The 19,655-nt window shown below is 38.5% G+C and overlaps 2 protein-coding genes across 3 annotated transcripts; one reads left to right on the plus strand and one right to left on the minus strand.

The window, feature by feature from the left end:
* Nucleotides 1-499: 499 nt before the first annotated feature.
* Nucleotides 500-6,295, plus strand: LOC100374614 (uncharacterized). Of its 2 annotated transcripts, none has more exons than XM_078007443.2 (5): nt 500-561; nt 3,366-3,914; nt 4,818-4,884; nt 5,489-5,676; nt 6,147-6,295. In XM_078007443.2, exons 1-4 carry the CDS (start codon nt 535-537, stop codon nt 5,569-5,571), a joined length of 726 nt encoding a protein of 241 aa, XP_077863569.1. In that variant the 5' UTR covers nt 500-534; the 3' UTR covers nt 5,572-5,676; nt 6,147-6,295. The 2 variants fall into 2 exon arrangements, with proteins under 2 accessions (XP_077863569.1, XP_002732602.1); XM_002732556.4 differs by having other exon boundaries at nt 550-670.
* An 8,521-nt stretch (nt 6,296-14,816) lies between these two features.
* On the minus strand, nt 14,817-16,762 carry LOC146736611 (uncharacterized). Its single transcript, XM_085505340.1, has 2 exons — nt 16,645-16,762; nt 14,817-16,534 (listed from the first exon to the last, which is right to left on the minus strand). Exons 1-2 carry the CDS (start codon nt 16,760-16,762, stop codon nt 14,817-14,819), a joined length of 1,836 nt encoding a protein of 611 aa, XP_085361466.1.
* Between the last annotated feature and the right edge of the window lie 2,893 nt (nt 16,763-19,655).

The following is a 19,655-nucleotide window of genomic DNA, read 5'->3' on the forward strand; positions in this document are numbered from 1 at the left end:
GTCACATGACTACCACTCCTTGTTTATTGATTGTCCGAGTGCCGTGTGCAAAGGGAAATTACGCCGATAAAAACCAGGATAAAAACAACTCATCAGGGAAGTTCATTTATTTCTCAGAGGGGGCATGTTCCTCGACGTGGTTAATGACAATTGATTAAGGAAATTAATTTCCAAACGTGCACAATGTGAAAATAGTCAGATAGACAGATATATATAGATTTTTATTTAGAACGTACCAAAAAAATGAATAATGTCCAATAACAACAACAAAAACCACTCAGGCTAACCACCGCTCCTGGATTACCCATTGTTTTAATGTAATTAGCAATTATCATTGGAATGCATGCAACGGATGTTGGCGTCTTATAGTCACGTGATACTGTATTCCAGCGACTCTTCATATTTTCACTCGTATTCGATAGGCTGTGTAAAAATTTCTGCTTGCTTCGTTTTTCCGAAAACAAACTTAATGCACCCCTACTATGTGAATGGAAGTGTCCTGTGTTGGTAAAGGTCAGGCATTGTTAAAAATAGATGTGCTGGTACATACGCGTATGTTCGGTAAGTAACACACTCATCAGATTTTCCCATTTGTTATAAAGACCAGTGTTGACTAGTTAAAACTACAGAACAGTGAATTGACTATACTCTAACTATGCTGGGAGATAAGGTGTGTATTACAACTTGTATATATTGTTTAAGTATGTTCGTAAATCAACGAAGCAAATGGTTTTTGTCAACGTGTCAACTCTCGCGCGATCGAGTCTTCCATATTTTTGGGGTACTAGTAATTTTGCTATGGTGTTTCGATCATTAATTCACTCGTTTTAGTTCGAATAAAGGTAATGTAAGTCGATCGATAGTTTTTACCGATATCATGCTTGAGTTGTGTGAAGCGAGACGAAATAGAATTTCGAAAATCGTGTTATTTTCGAACAATTTCGATATCATGGTGAAAAAGCTTTCTTACCTTTTTACCTTGCCCGTACCATCAAAGATGGAAGGGAAAGGTATATTAAAGGCCCAATTCACTTGCCCCAGGCAAGTGTGAATTGGAGGTGTGGCTATTCTAATGCATGGTGTTAATCACTTGCCTAGCCTATGACGCATCCTGGTTCAGTGGTCCAACATCACGTGACTTTGATTGACAGTAGTAATTATTCAAGATTAGTCGCGCATCCCTTTCCCCGGTTCATGTTTTTTACTTTTATCCGCCAAAATCTCAGCTCGTACACAATTTATTGTCATAAATATTACACACAGTCACTGCTGTAATATTCATAGTCACATGCATCCACTTTGGCACGACATAATAGACCTGTAAGTTCGAGAAAACACGTTTTTACTGGAGCTTGGCTTGAACTGTTTACTACAGCATGACAAGCAAGGCAATAATCCCTATTGTTTAGGAGCGTATTTATAGTATATCTGGGCCTTTAAGGGAAAAATTTTGTCCGGCGTTGTCGTCTTTGTTGTTGTTGTCGTCGTCGTCGTCGTCGTCGTCGTTAATAATTGTTATTGTGTGCATAATAACTTTACTAATTCTATTCCAAACTTATCAAACTTGGTCACCTTATTCATCAGTATAAAGTCTTCCCTGAGTTTGAACAACAGATGTCCTGTATGAAAATATCATGCAAAAATTGAGAAAATCTGATAAAATATTTTGACTGTTTCTACTTGACTGATCACTGGTGATACACATCAAAGGTCACTGATCTCAGTGGAAATATGCATTGTTGTATGTGTTCAAATGATTTATCTTGTAATAATATCCTTGGTAATGTATCTCAGAATCCCATACTGGGTTTCAAAACCAACTCATGGAGAGATTGCACAGTCTGATACACATTTGCAAACCTACCAATAAAATCTTTACAGAAAACAAGATGTCAGAAAATCAATATAAGCACTCCTATGAACTGGGTGCCTAACTTTGATCAAGATCTGAAGCTAATAGAAAATCTGTTTAGTTCAAAGTTATCAAATCAAAAACAATACATAAAAATACATTAAAAGCAAAACATTTCATCCACATTTTAAAAAGAAAATTATTCTAAAATATATGTATTCTGTATTTGACAAAGAGTTCATTCGACAAATGAAAACTCACAGGAATATGTTTCAGCTATTAGAACAGAATGATAGTTTTTATAATACTAGTTTAAAAACCCACTTCAAAGATTGCAGTGTTTGAAGATGTAGATTCTCAGGAGGCAACAGTACTGTTGACTTCTCCCTCCACTGGACACCAACTATTTAAGTTGATTTGCATACAAAGCAGAGCTTGCAACATGATAGCTATTCATAAAGGGTGTTTTTTTTTTACTTTTCATATAATACAGTAGTCACACAATGAGGCAGTTCATATTTGTCTCAGTGAATCATTAATTTTTGGCAGACACCTGTACAAAATACTTGGACTAAAGCCAGCTAAATTTTTCTGTTATCTTGCATGTTTTATGAATCTATTCACATCTAAATGCAGCACTTTTTTTTTGCAATGAGACAATTGTTTTTATTCTAAAATATCTGAATTACTTTGAATACAGCTGGAAATTATGTTCCTTAAAATAATTAAACAAATAAGGCACCAATATTTTTGTAAGATATTTACATCTTTTAAGGACATTCGGTAGACTGATTCCCCACTGTTGGTTCAACCCCAAAACTTGTTTGTATTCAAAATTAATTATGACAATGTATATTTATATTGAAAAAAACTATGATAAAGGGAATTATATTATATAAGAAAGGGCAAGGTCACAAGAGTTCAACTATGTTGTTATTATATGAGTGGTAGGCGAATGTACCGGCGACTGACTAAGTACTAGTATACCGACCCTACTTTAGGTCCTTTTTATTAGTACCCGTTCAGACGAAGTCGGAAAACGGGGACTATTAATTTGGGTTCTGTCCGTCCGTGTGTCCGTCCGGAGCCATTTCTCTGACACCCTTTGACCGATCTCGTTCAAACTTGGCATACAGACAATGTATGATGACTTACATATGCATGCCATTTTTTTTTATGATTCGATTAAATATGGCTGACAAGCAGCCATTTTGTCCTCAAATTTGCAAAATTCTGATATTTAAACCTGTCCGGAACTGTTTCTCGGAGCTGAACCACAGGCATTCAAGACGTTTCTTGGATAATAAAAAATGACCTAAAGTAGGGCATAGTTAGTCAGTCGCCGGTACATTCGCCTACCACTCGTATGATAACACAAGGTAGGAAAGCATTGACACCATGACATCAAAATTGTTCAATAATAACACGCAATTCAAGTATGATATTGGTTGAAACTATCTATCGACTTATATTACCTTTATTCAAACTAATTGTTAACTATTTCCATTTTTAGAAGAGAACGGTCCCTTGTGTTGTGATGGAGAATTTACCGTGCTACAACTATTGTACTGACAGCAAAGAGACTTGTGTTACCAATCCTCTGTATGATCTTTTCTGTATTAATTCACTCGAGAGATTGTCTATAAAAAGCCTCGGTGATGAATTCAGTAATAAGTTAAAAACTGCTTCGTCACCAACAGCTGTCGATAAGGTCATTGAGGAATACAGTGGTAAAACCATTTGTGTTGGTGGAAACACACTGTTTGTACACACGGGACTTCCAGATGCATTAGAAACAATAGCGTGGGACTTTGAAAAAGTGTACGTTGGCAAACCACTTCATATGCTGGGATATCTTCACATGATTGACTCTGAGTACTTTGTCTTGTTGGATGACAATGGCAATGTTTACCAAGCTGATGACGCTATTCTGCACTGGGTGAGCAAGGATGTAGTGAAGTATTTCAGGTCTGGTCCTGAAAATTTGGGTTTTTATGATTACTATGACTATTTAGACAGTAGTAGGAGTCTTCCATGTGTTGGGGGATCACACGATAATGAGGTAAACATTTCCAGTTTGTTATTAATCCACATAAAATTTTAAGGGGATTCCCATTTAAAAATTGGGTGGGTTGGAGGATTATGGGTAATGAGAAAAAATAATCCACATAGAACTGCATAATGATGAAGAATCGGAAGAAAATGTAAATTTTTTCCGACTGTATACTCTTTGCACAACAAAACCATTCGCTTCATCTTGATCAATATTTATAAATTTCACAGTTCAAACTGAAATGAGAGGTTTCCATTGGCCGGTTGAATAACACATACTGGAAAGTTTTCAAATGATATCACTGCTTAAGATTGGCTGGTTGGATTCAACTGCCATTGAAATTTATAAATATTGATGAAGATGAAGGAAATAATTTCTCAAGGTACCAGTTTTAAACATTTAATGCCATATTAATATATGCAAAATGTTTATTTATGTTGATTATTTTGATTCCAGTGTTATATTTTATTTCACCCAACCTTTGAATTCCATATGGTTGTATCTGACAATTGCATTGAATTAAAACAATATCAGAAGGGGGAAACTAATTCAAGGGAACTAGGTACCATGTACTAATTGACATGTCTATACACTATGAACTATACATGTACTAGTAAAATGCGTTTCCAAACTAAAATTTCGTGGTGAAAAATGTGTTCAAGTGTGTCCTCAAAGACAATATAATAACCCAACTATGCTTATTTCCTGTTATTGACATGATAGAAAAAGTTACCTTGATAAATATCTTGCTATAGTTGAGGATTTGGTAATTTGGATTGATTTTTAGGGATTTGATTCAAAATAAAATCCCTAAAAATCCTTCCTTTTAGAGAGCACACTGATGTATTCTTGTATATCAAATATATGTATTGTCTGAATTAATTAATTGCAATTTTTTGTTGCTTTTAATAGCTAAACTACTTGGAGGAAAACAAAAAAATATTTGAGAAAAAATCTGAACAACATGGCGAGATAAAAAGTAAGTTTACTAAAGCTCAATAAAAAAAAATCTTTTCATGGTTAAACAGGGAAGTGGCCACTAGAGGTCTCACCTCTTGTTTCTAAGCTGCTTGCTGGACATATTCTTAAAGGGCGACAGTCGTCGCTGCTCATGTACGACATTTGTGTTCATAAACATTGATTTTTCCAAAATTTAACGCGCTCTTCTAATAGAAATCACAAGTATGAAGTTTGACCTAGGTATGCGCGACTTGCACTAATTTCTGCCGGTGACTCCTTCGATACCTTCCAATCACCTAAAAATACTTAATTTAAGCTTTGTAACGTCTCAGTGTGTACAGTTGTACAATCAAAGTAGCCATCTTTGTTTATATGACCCCATAAACCTTGTGCATGCATGGCACGACGACTACCGTCTTTTATCATAATAACCATACATTTGACTCATCATGAACTCATCAAATTTTTGCCCACTGACAAAATAATATTTTTAGAGGTGGCTGAATTGTTTAAAATATTTGTTTAGTGGTTGAATCATTTTAGTGAATTTGTGTCTGATTGTAAAATTAGTGAATAGAGGTGATGATTTTGTAATTGTTTTTATTTCTTTCAATTGTTTGCAGGTTCCATGTCAGAGACTGAACTCAAGGAGTACACCGAGAAAAGCAACTACTATGCAAATCTTCTTATTCCACCGTGCAATTGAATATATGTTTCTGAATACATGTACCTGTGCAGACTTGATTATAGTCTAGCGTATCACTATCTGCTTGGAGTTGGAGCTTGGAGTACATAACAGTCCTAAGAATTGGTGTGTGTTAAGATCAGAACGTTGAAAATGCCAGGCACATTATGGAACACTGGGCATTTTTATTATGCATATAAACTGTCCTCAAAAAGAGAACATAAAAGTGAACAAACATGCAACATTGGATTGAAACTCGCAACTCGGCAAAAGTGCATGTCACAGCAGGTGTGTGTTTATGTTAACCTACCGGTATATGCACTGCCCAAAATAGCAACTTGAAATTGCATGTCCATATTGCATCTTTAATCTGAAAAACAAACTAAAAATTTATTTTTATAAAAATGTTAGCATATTGAGTATATGTTGCGTGTAACAGTGGTGGCGGAAGGGGGGGGTAAACATGTGAGATTGCTTGCAACACAAGGGATGGTGAGCAGATCTCGTGAGGGGCCCCCTCTAATGCAAAATTTTGTGCCGCCGCCTCTGTGTAATATGTTTCTATTTCAAATATGTACATTTCTTTTCCCTTGCAGTTCAAGCTTCCGAAGATGAAGATAATCAGAGCGATTGGTTAAAAATTAAAAACAAAAGACAAAAAAGTGATCATTTATTCTGTCGAATGTAAATACAGGAAATAGTAATCTGACATAAAATAATAAAATCATTTTACACAGAACAGAAATTGTGATGCACAAATTTCCAAAAACCGAATGCTTCCCCTACAATAATTTCATCGTCATTGTCAACATTTTTATTAATACAGTATTGATGGTACTCAAATAAGTCCTCTGACTAGGCATTATTGAATTCTGTATTAATTGATTCAAAATTGAGAATGGTATGAGGAGAATAAATAAATCACCATTTTGACTTTGATTTGGTAATGACTGCATAGTCCAATGGGATTTTAACATAAGGAGGGTTGTATTTTCCAGAACATCTCGTTGAAATTTACTGGTATAAAACAAAGGATGCTGATTAATTGTTTAAAATTGATAGGTGCTACTTTGAGAATGTCAATTTGTTTTTTGTAAATATTTTTAGTTTTTTTTTTAACTCTCTATCTTCTGTTTTTGGATTGGTTACCAACCATGGTTTTTGGGAGGTTCAAATCGATTTATAAAATAAAATTAAAACATCAATGTTTTGCTTCTGATTTATCATTGTGTACGCTGTTGTACCCCTCTCGTATATATGTATGTCGCCCTCACTGGCCAGTTATTGAAGTATAATGCTCTAATAATCATATGATTATACTTTGATATTTGATAAGCTATTTGCATGTCTAATGAGCAAGCATGTTTAAAAAAAGTTGTAGAACTCTTTGCTTTATGCAAGGTACAAATAAACATTTGATTGAAAATGAGTGTAATTCCTGATGATTCAGTTGCATGTAGCCGGTTTTAAGTATACTTGATATCCTGTACAATTACAATAGTAATGCTGCAGACTGAGACTTGTTACAAAGACAAAGGAACCACCCATACAAATGCAAGTTGTTTTACTTTTTTGAAATGATCCAATATGGCCAACTGGTAGCCATTTTGATTGTTAGTCATGGCTTTTGCCTGTCCATTGGTATTTCTCGGAGATGCCTTGACTGATTTCAATGATACTAGGTACAAAGACACGGTGAGGAGGTATACATATTCACATGGATTTTCCTGATTTGATAAAATATGGCTGCCTGGCGGCCATTTTGAATGTCAAAATCCTGTAAAATCCAGTTTTTTGGGTGTGTCCATCATCATTTCTCTGAGATGTCTGGACCGATTTTGCTGAGACTTGGTACAAAGACAGAGTGACCACTGGTACAGATGCACATTGATTTATGTTTTCATGGAAACAATGAGCTCATTTGCCTATTTAATTATTAATTTGAATTCTTGTTAATATCAGACCAAACTTGGTAGAGACTTGATTTGTCAATATAAGATATATGCTGTGCAATATTGAGTTTCAATTCAATAAACGAGCTCATTTGCATATTTAAGGAATTTCGAATTTTTGTTGATATCTTGTGATTAGTCCAAATGAGACCAAAGCTGGTATAGACTGACTTGATTTGTCAATATACGATATGTGCTATTCAATATTGAGTTTCAACTTAATTAACAAGCTCATTTGCATATTTAATTAATTTTGAATTTTTCTTAATATCTAATTGTCCAAAAGAGACCAAACTTGGTGTAGACTTACTTGATCTGTCAATATAAGATGTGTGCTATGCAATATTGAGTTTCAATTTGGTTGATTATTATGGTAATTAGGTAATTAATATGCACGGAATTTCAGCCCAAAACTAATCACGTCTGCGCATTGTTCTAGAGTATGTACCAAATTTTATTGAAATCTGTTCAATAGTACATGAGAAAAAGGGGAAAATGTTTTGGTTAATTAATATGCAGATTATGTAATTAATATGCACAGATTTCAACCAAAAACTAACCAGGTCTGAGCATTATCCAAGAGCATCTATGTACCAAGTTTTGTTGAAATATGGTAATTGGTTCTTGCCATATCAGGGGAACGAACGACACACACACGCACGCTCACACACACATGCACACACTATTAAACCATAAACACAATTATAGAGCTTTTATATTATAATTTAAAACACACTTCACAGACATCCAACTTCTGAATAATTATAATACATAATTATGCAAGTTATGATTGCAACTTTATTTATGATTTTGTAAAAAAAACATAAAACAATTAAAATATTGTCACCATACTTTGTTATTTAGTTACAACCATTCTCAAATTGTTCCCGAAAAAAGAAAAATCAGTTACCGGTATTTTTCCAAGATGTCAAAATGTGAGTGGTTATATCTTTATGGTAATATTTGAACTCTATGCAGTCGTAGTTCATCAATAAACACCATCTCATTACTATGCATGTATCAAAGCTCCAGTTGGTAATAGTCTGATAAGTTGCTGTAGGTGGGGTTTGCAGCAGTCCAGGGCGCCACCTACGTCAACTTATCAGGCTACAGTTGGTAAATTATACAACTTTGATGATGAGTGTGACAGTATATTTGATCAATCCTAAAACTTAATTATGACAATGCATATTCATATTTAAAAAAATTGATCAATGAAATAATAATATGCAACAAAGGGCAAGGTCACCAGAGGTTAACTTTGATTTTTAGTTTTGCCTGAAGGCCCGCAATGCACGGAAAAACAAAAGGAAAAACTAAGAGAATATAAACTGTAGAGGGGGTAGTACTTGTACAAAGATTTTTTTGTTTGACAGACATATTGGTAGCCTGACGAGGGTGCTACTCACGCCTACATGTCAAGCTAACATATTGGACACTGTCGCGAGTAAGCACCTATGCTATTTGGATGCACAGTCGATAACAACAAATACATTGGCGGCGAATTCGCCAATTTCTTATTTTATTAAATAGTTGTTTTGTGAAATATAATTAAAATAAATTAAAATTCTGTAGATGAAAGTTAGAAAAGTTATGTTGTGAAAAATTCCAATTCTGGTGCATGATTTCAAGAGAAATAGTTTTGTTTCAGAAGTTAAAATTTGGTGGTGTTTACATTTGGGTGATGATTTTGAAATATGAAGTTTTGAGATGTTTAACTTTGGTTTTATAGAATAAGTGTAAAAAATGAAGTGACACCTGTGGGCCACTGTATAAACTTGAAAAAGAAAGGAAACGCCGGGAATACAATCAGACTGGGGCAAATCATATCACCAAAAACAAAGGGATTCTGGAGCGCAGCAACAAAGCATGTTATAGAATTCAAAATAAGCATTTGTTTTATAATAAGAAATTGCACCCACTGCATTTAATTCAAAATTAACAATGAAATAGAGAAAAACAATATTAAATTTAATTTAAACTATTTGACAATTTGTGAAAAGTTAACTTTTACAGAAAGATCACCAAATTTGCTGTTTTTAATGTAACTCCAACATATAATTCATGTGTACCGTGCTGAGAACACCACCAGTCACATTTCAGCACATCTACACATGTACCGTGCTGAGAACACCACCAGTCACATACCAACACGTCTACACATGTACCGTGCTGAGAACACCACCAGTCACATACCAGCACATCTACACATGTACCGTGCTGAGAACACCACCAGTCACATACCAGCACATCTACACATGTACCGTGCTGAGAACACCACCAGTCACATTTCAGCACATCTACACATGTACCGTGCTGAGAACACCACCAGTCACATACCAACACGTCTACACATGTACCGTGCTGAGAACACCACCAGTCACATACCAACACATCTCCACATGTACCGTGCTGGAAACTCCACCAGTAACATACAAGCACATCTACACATGTACCGTGCTGAGAACACCACCAGTCACATACCAGCACATTTACACATGTACCGTGCTGAGAACACCACCAGTCACATATCTGCACATCTACACATGTACTGTGCTGAGAACAACACCAGTCACATACCAGCACATCTACACATGTACCGTGCTGAGAACACCACCAGTCACATACCAGCACATTTCCACATGTACCGTGCTGAGAACACCACCAGTCACATACCAGCACATCTACACATGTACTGTGCTGAGAACACCACCAGTCACATACCAGTACATCTACACATGTACCGTGCTGATAACACCACCAGTCACATATCTGCACATTTACACATGTACTGTGCTGAGAACACCACCAGTCACATATCAGCACATCTACACATGTAACGTGCTGAGAACACCACCAGTTACATACCAGCACATCTACACATGTACTGTGCTGAGAACACCACCAGTCACATACCAGTACATCTACACATGTACCGTGCTGATAACACCACCAGTCACATATCTGCACATTTACACATGTACTGTGCTGAGAACTCCATCAGTCACATATCAGCACATCTCCACATGTACCGTGCTGAGAACACCACCAGTCACATATCAGCACATCTACACATGTACCATGCTGAGAACACCACCAGTCACATACCAGCACGTCTACACATGTACCGTGCTGAGAACACCACCAGTCACATACCAGCACATCTACACATGTACTATGCTGAGAACACCACCAGTCACATACCAGTACATCTACACATGTACCGTGCTGAGAACATCACCAGTCAAATATCAGCACATCTACACATGTACCGTGCTGAGAACACCACCAGTCACATACCAGCACATCTACTGTGCTGAGAACACCACCAGTCACATACCAGTACATCTACACATGTACCGTGCTGAGAACACCACCAGTCACATATCTGCACATTTACACATGTACTGTGCTGAAAACACCACCAGTCACATATCAGCACGTCTACACATGTACCGTGCTGAGAACACCACCAGTCACATACCAGCACATCTACACATGTACCATGCTGAGAACACCACCAGTCACATACCAGTACATCTACACATGTACCGTGCTGAGAACATCACCAGTCACATATCAGCACATCTACACATGTACCGTGCTGAGAACACCACCAGTCACATACCAGCACATCTACTGTGCTGAGAACACCACCAGTCACATACCAGTACATCTACACATGTACCGTGCTGAGAACACCACCAGTCACATATCTGCACATTTACACATGTACTGTGCTGAGAACACCACCAGTCACATATCAGCACATCTACACATGTAGCGTGCTGAGAACACCACCAGTCACATACCAGCACATCTACACATGTACTGTGCTGAGAACACCACCAGTCACATACCAGCATATCTACACATGTACCGTGCTGAGAACACCACCAGTCACATATCAGCACATCTACACATGTACCGTGCTGAGAACACCACCAGTCACATACCAGCACGTCTACACATGTACCGTGCTGAGAACACCACCAGTCACATACCAGCACATCTACACATGTACCGTGCTAAGAACACCATTAGTCACATATCAGCACATCTCCACATGTGCCGTGCTGAGAACACCACCAGTCATATATCAGCACATCTACACATGTACCGTGCTGAGAACACCACCTGTCACATACCAGCACATCTACACATGTACTGTGCTGAGAACACCACCAGTCACATACCAGCACATCTACACATGTACTGTGCTGAGAACACCACCAGTCACATACCAGCACATCTACACATGTATCGTGCTGAGAACACCACCAGTCACATACCAGTACATCTACACATGTACCGTGCTGAGAACACCACCAGTCACATACCAGCACATCTACACATGTACCGTGCTGAGAACACCACCAGTCACATACCAGCACGTCTACACATGTACCGTGCTGAGAACACCACCAGTCACATACCAGCACATCTACACATGTACTATGCTGAGAACACCACCAGTCACATACCAGTACATCTACACATGTACCGTGCTGAGAACATCACCAGTCACATATCAGCACATCTACACATGTACCGTGCTGAGAACACCACCAGTCACATACCAGCACATCTACTGTGCTGAGAACACCACCAGTCACATACCAGTACATCTACACATGTACCGTGCTGAGAACACCACCAGTCACATATCTGCACATTTACACATGTACTGTGCTGAGAACACCACCAGTCACATATCAGCACGTCTACACATGTACCGTGCTGAGAACACCACCAGTCACATACCAGCACATCTACACATGTACCATGCTGAGAACACCACCAGTCACATACCAGTACATCTACACATGTACCATGCTGAGAACATCACCAGTCACATATCAGCACATCTACACATGTACCGTGCTGAGAACACCACCAGTCACATACCAGCACATCTACTGTGCTGAGAACACCACCAGTCACATACCAGTACATCTACACATGTACCGTGCTGAGAACACCACCAGTCACATATCTGCACATTTACACATGTACTGTGCTGAGAACACCACCAGTCACATATCAGCACATCTACACATGTAGCGTGCTGAGAACACCACCAGTCACATACCAGCACATCTACACATGTACTGTGCTGAGAACACCACCAGTCACATACCAGCATATCTACACATGTACCGTGCTGAGAACACCACCAGTCACATATCAGCACATCTACACATGTACCGTGCTGAGAACACCACCAGTCACATACCAGCACGTCTACACATGTACCGTGCTGAGAACACCACCAGTCACATACCAGCACATCTACACATGTACCGTGCTAAGAACACCATTAGTCACATATCAGCACATCTCCACATGTGCCGTGCTGAGAACACCACCAGTCATATATCAGCACATCTACACATGTACCGTGCTGAGAACACCACCTGTCACATACCAGCACATCTACACATGTACTGTGCTGAGAACACCACCAGTCACATACCAGCACATCTACACATGTACTGTGCTGAGAACACCACCAGTCACATACCAGCACATCTACACATGTATCGTGCTGAGAACACCACCAGTCACATACCAGTACATCTACACATGTACCGTGCTGAGAACACCACCAGTCACATACCAGCACATCTACACATGTACCGTGCTGAGAACACCACCAGTCACATATCAGCACATCTACACATGTACTGTGCTGAGAACACCACCAGTCACATACAAGCACATCTACACGTGTACTGTGCTGAGAACACCACCAGTCACATACCAGCACATCTACACATGTACCGTGCTGAGAACACCACCTGTCACATACCAGCACATCTAATCCTTATCATAACATTTGCCTCAAGCAATACAATATAGATTCGTGATATGATAAATAGATTATAACTGAGCTTTGCCCCAAGCAATATAACAGATTCGCGATATGATATCTGGATTATAACAATGATCTTTGCCTCAAGCGATGTAACATAGATTCGTGATATGATATCGGGATTATAACTGAGCTTTGCCTCAAGCAATATAATATAAATTCGCGATATGATATCTGGATTATAACAATTATCTTTGCCTCAAGCGATATATAACATAGATTCGCGATATGATGTCAGGATTATAACAATGATCTTTGCCTCAAGCAATACAACATAGATTTGCGATATATCTTGATTATAACAATGATCTTTTCCTCAAGCAATACAACATAGATTCGCGATATATCTGGATTATAACACTGATCTTTGCCTCAAGCAATACAACATAGATTCGCGATATATCTGGTTTATAACAATGATCTTTGCCTCAAGCGATATAACATAGATTCGCAATATGATATCTGGATTATAACAATGATCTTTGACTTAAGCAATATAACATAGATTCACGATATGATATTTGGATTATAACACTGATCTTTGCCTCAAGCAATACAACATAGATTCGCGATATATCTGGATTATAACAATGATCTTTGCCTCAAGCGATATAACATAGATTCGTGATATAATATCGGGATTATAACTGAGCTTTGCCTCAAGCAATACAACATATATTCGCGATATGATATCTGGATTATAACAATGATCTTTGCTACAAGCAATACAATATAGATTCGATAGATATGTGGATTATAACAATGATCTTTGCCTCAAGCAATACAACATAGATTCGCGATATATCTGGTTTATAACAATGATCTTTGCCTCAAGCGATATAACATAGATTCGCAATATGATATCTGGATTATAACAATGATCTTTGACTTAAGCAATATAACATAGATTCACGATATGATATTTGGATTATAACACTGATCTTTGCCTCAAGCAATACAACATAGATTCGCGATATATCTGGATTATAACAATGATCTTTGCCTCAAGCGATATAACATAGATTCGTGATATAATATCGGGATTATAACTGAGCTTTGCCTCAAGCAATACAACATATATTCGCGATATGATATCTGGATTATAACAATGATCTTTGCTACAAGCAATACAATATAGATTCGCGATATATCTGGATTATAACAATGATCTTTGACTTAAGCAATATAACATAGATTCGCAATATGATATCTGGATTATAACAATGATCTTTGCCTCAAGCAATACAACAGATTCGCGATATATCTGGATTATAACAATGATCTTTGCCCCAAGAGATATAACATAGATTCGCGATATGATATAGGGATTATAACTCAGCTTTGTCTCAAGCAATATAACATAGATTCGCTGTGTGTCAGGCTTATGCAATGCGCAATTAGCTTTGTATTCGCGATATAACATGGATTTCAAGTATGCATCAACGTGGCACCACTTCATCGACGTTCGCGTTGTCTCCCATACTCGTGTACACATTCTGTTCGGCAGTATTCGGTATTCTTACTTTAGTTGGAGTCATATATATGTTCAGATCGCATTCACATGTGTTTGGTGGATTTGCCTCCTTACTTCTCGTGGTGATAGTAGCGTTTCCCTCTCTTTCTGTCTGTCTTTTGAGCGTCGACTGCATCGCTTCGTACACATCTATTTGATGCGACGTCGCCGCCGATGAGGGCTCGGAGTGAACCTGTTCAAGTCGTTCTGAGCACAAGTTTTCGGGCTCGTTCAAACTGTCTCGTAATATTTCTGAAACGTTGGTTACGTCTTGGAAATAGAATCTTGAACGACCCGTGTCATTGTAGACATTTCCATGTTGATCTCGACAATAAACATCGTTTGATTTTCCACCGCCCACTCCTTGTTCGTCGCCATTCTCCGCCATCAATCCCGGTATACCTCTAAAGGTTTCGTAGATACAGCTGGAGGTATACTGATCCGATCTTCCTGAACGCGATACTTGCGCGCCAACTTCACGTCCACCTCGTTCACATTTAAACGTATAATCGCAACAGGGACCAACAATACGAACACCGCTCTGTTTTTTATTCCATATCAACACCAGTGTGGAGCATACGAATGTTAAAACAACGACGAATAACAAAACGACGACTACAAGAGCTACAGTGATGGGGGTATAGTTATTCTGTGTGTCTGAATAGGAAACGGTGAAATTCAAAGAATCAAATTTAGTACCGTACTCGTTACTTCCTCCACATTCGACGACTACGGCTCCACTGTGACTGGACGCAAATAAACCGCCAATATATAACATTTCGTACCTATCGTGTATTTCGATTATCAACGAGTCGCCAAGATCAGTGATATTCGGAGTTACCTTGTTGACCTTCCATATGTAATGCCGAACGAGCGGACTAGCGTCGATATGACATCTTATCATTTCCATCTCGTGATCATACAAGCTTTCGATTCTCTCTAGCGTGATTTTCGGCGCGTAGTTCACGTGCAGCGTGGCAAAACTGCAACGATGGACGTGTGCGAACGAACCATCGCTAGCTATGCACGTATACACATTCAAATTGTGGTACGATTCTAGTTCTAATGTATACGTGATTTCACTGCTAGTATTCTTAGTGATAAGTTCACCGTGTGCATTGGCAATGGTCAGCATAACGGGTGTCGTCAAACTTGAAAGGCACGACAACGTCACGCGCATGCCTGGGAACAGATCTTCAATTTGACTGTTTAATGGGATATCTATCAGACAGTTTGGAAACGTGTCATTGTCGAGAACTTCAACCACGGCTATATCGGAAAATATTTCCTTGTCAGTGGCAGAGTTCGTCGCGCCACACTTGTATTGTTTAGCTGCTTCCAATCTCACGTCTTCAATGGTCAGTGTAACGGCCCAGTCAGGAACAAAGCGAAATCCCACGATTCCGTAGTCTGCTCTGTTCGCGTCTTCTTGTAATTTCATCCCGTCTATATACCACACTATCGAATACTGGTCTACGTGAGAATACACGCCACAGCGCAGCCGCAGAGTGTCACCTTCCACAACTGTGGTGTTTTGTGGGTTCTCGCGAAAAAATAAAGTCGAGTCTCCTGATTTGACTTTTGTCCATAGACAGAGTGCCAGCACCGCCTGAAAAATCATATTCCGTTCTTGGACAAATTTCACTGCAAAACAAAACGGGACGTGATGAGTAAAGCCAACTTATAAATTGACTGTTACTCGTAAAGTCACCTTGAAATTTAGTAAAGTCGACTTAAAGTGTTAATAAACTCACATGGATCATAGACATCATAGACTCCAGTCGGTGACCATATCATGCCGAGTGCTTCGCCGGTAACTGAGCGGCACCCGTATTGTACATACTTATACGCAACAGTCGCCTTTATCCTCATAAGGTAATTAAAAAAAAAACAGAACAGGAAGTATGTATTAATTTTAAGCCATTATTTCTGATGGGGGCGTGGAAGGATGTAAACCTGACTGAAAAGAAAATGTGACGTGACATGTTTGCGAAATTTTTCATTTACAGAATATTGAAATGTTAAAGTAAAAGCGTTACGTGGTAAAAGTTGCTTGAGCTACCACGCTATTAATGCCCCCCCCCCCGAGTTACTTATGTAGTACTGCTGCGATCTATTGAAAGTAAACCTCAAAGACCCGTTGGATTCGTTTTTTAAGGTGACATAAAAGGAGTAAAAAATAAAGAAAACATAATTAATTAATTGTGTTGATAAACATTGATAAACGAGTTTTGCCCTGGGCGCCACTTGCACTAATTACCGCGGACGACTCCTTCAGTACCCTCCAATCATCCCCCAAAAAACCTAATTAAAGCTCGGCCACCTCTCAATGTGTACTAGTTGGTATGCACAACAGTCAAAGTCGCCATCTTTGTTTATATGACACCCATATATTGCGCATGCGCGGCGCGACGACTACCGCCCTTCAAACATACACTCACCCATACACACAAAATGAACAGGAAGTGGGTATAACGAAACTTTTCCACTCTTAAATCGTAATTCGTGTACACCCAAATGTAATTACTTCATGCTAACTTTTAAAGGCAGGGTTAATATATGCGCCTCGCGTGTACGAGTTTTGATTGGACAATGCAAATGCGCGTTTCCACAGCACAGTTATGGGTTTTGATATAGCAGCTTTCTGCAATGTACATTTACTCAGTGGCGATATATAATATATAATATATGACTAGGATGACTGTATTTATTCCACTTTTAACGATTTGGGGTCTTACTTTTTTATTTGAAGTAATTGCATCCGGCGATGTGTCAGTTAAAGCGGGAGAGTCGTCACTTGCGCATGCGTCAGATGGCCATAGCGTGTCATTGTTTACAAACAAGCGTCTACCCATGAGCCTTTGCGTTTTTAGCGTGTGTTGTTATCGTCGCTTAAGACTCAATTTTCGCGCGTGCGCAGGTGACGACCCTCCCCTTTAAAGGACGGTGGTCGTCGCGCAGCGCGTGTTCGAATTTCATGTAAACAAACAATGTATGTTATTGAAGACACTATTTTTTAGTGTCTTTGATTTTATACGCGTTGTATACGTCATTATGTGTCTAATATCAACGTTTTATATGTAATCAAAAATTTATAAGATCAGAGTACGCATAACCATGCACGGTGATAGGCGAAATGGACATCTCAAGAGAAACGAACTCTCGCGGTTTGTGAACGTTTGAAAGCGACCCCATTCCGTGCGCGTCAATCGAACGTAGTTGTAACCAATAGCGTCACAGAACGCCGTGAATCCTTGAAAATGTTCGATTGCTAGACAGGATTAAAATGACCAAGACTATCGTCGCATTCAACTCCAAACAACACATGTATTTTTTCTTACAATTTTGTGATTATATCGCATTTCGGGCGACTTGATCCATATTACTAATCCTATAAATCTTTGGTTTAATTTATTATGTTTAAAGACGATGTAAGGCATTATAATATCAAGTCAACAAACAAGTCATTCACTGCCAAGTCATCTAAATACTAGTACACACATGGAGCTCCATGTTACAAACACCCCCTCAAATAAGCGAACCAACTAACACCGTACTATACACATGTAGTAGTGAGGGAATATGTTCACACCGAGATGTTACATTGAAAGAATATTCACACAACGTTTCCACTAGAGAAAATAGCAAAATATAAAATGAAGTAGAGCATCATGGGCCATCTCATATTTTACTCTGTTATTAGAGTAATTCGCTCTTGTATGACCTCAATGTTACGTGTGTAGAATTGATGTGAACTTAATACATTTGTAATTGTTTTAGTGGGATTGAAGTCATAAATGTAAAACACTCGACACACTTTGTACAGTACAGAAAAACATGTTTTGAGGTGGTTTAAGTGTTTTAATTTACTCTCATATGTTTACGTCACAACACGGGGCTCGTTTTGAAGACGGTTCCCGCCGCACACGCCGGTCGCTTTCTTGTCACATTCCAACTTGAACGACCACAGAAACTATTCTCATACTACATGTATTTAAATTAAAGCGAGGGAGTCGTCACCTGCGCATGCGTCAGATAGCGTAGCGTGTCATTGTTTACAAACAAGCGTCTACCCATGAGCCTTCACGTTTTTAGCGTGTATTGTTATCGTCGCTTGGGACTCAATTACCGCGCATGCGCAAGTGACGACCCTCCCCCTTTAAACATTCAGTTGTTGAGTTGTGGTGTGATAGATGGGTATTTATAGTTTTCTTGTGTCAATAATCTGTGGCTACCTGTGAGCGAGGGTGAAACAATATGATGATTTTTTTAACCTTGCCCCTCTAGTCCCCCCCCACCCATTTTAATTATATATATCTCTGTTCAGGACACGTAGATTAGGGGTGGGTGTCGCAAATGCATTTCCTGAAAGGAGCCGTATATGAAGTCGCAGGAATCCAAAAAAGGGAAAACCCCGTGGAGTTCCGCGTACAAGGAGAAAGACGTATACATTTCCCGAGTCTGTTGTCATGCAAATCTACTATCTCATTAGTCGAGTACAGCACAACAAAAATCCGTATTGATAGTCCACTTTCACTCACCGATTCCCTGTAAGTACTTCTGCATGACTTGCAGATAATGAATATAAGTCGTATTCACTTCTCGTTGTTCTAACTTGTATGTGTGCCCAAATTCAGTATAAACAACTAAAACGACAGACAAAAACAAACGCTCCACTACGACCCTTACGAATATTATGTAAAATTTCACATACTTGTCAGTGCCCATCTATTAAAAATTTAATTCTTCATTTCTAACAAGGAAC

The sequence above is a fragment of the Saccoglossus kowalevskii genome, chromosome 11 (genome assembly GCF_978046115.1).
Source record: "Saccoglossus kowalevskii chromosome 11, keSacKowa6.1, whole genome shotgun sequence".
In the NCBI taxonomy this organism is placed as follows: Eukaryota; Metazoa; Hemichordata; class Enteropneusta; family Harrimaniidae; genus Saccoglossus; species Saccoglossus kowalevskii.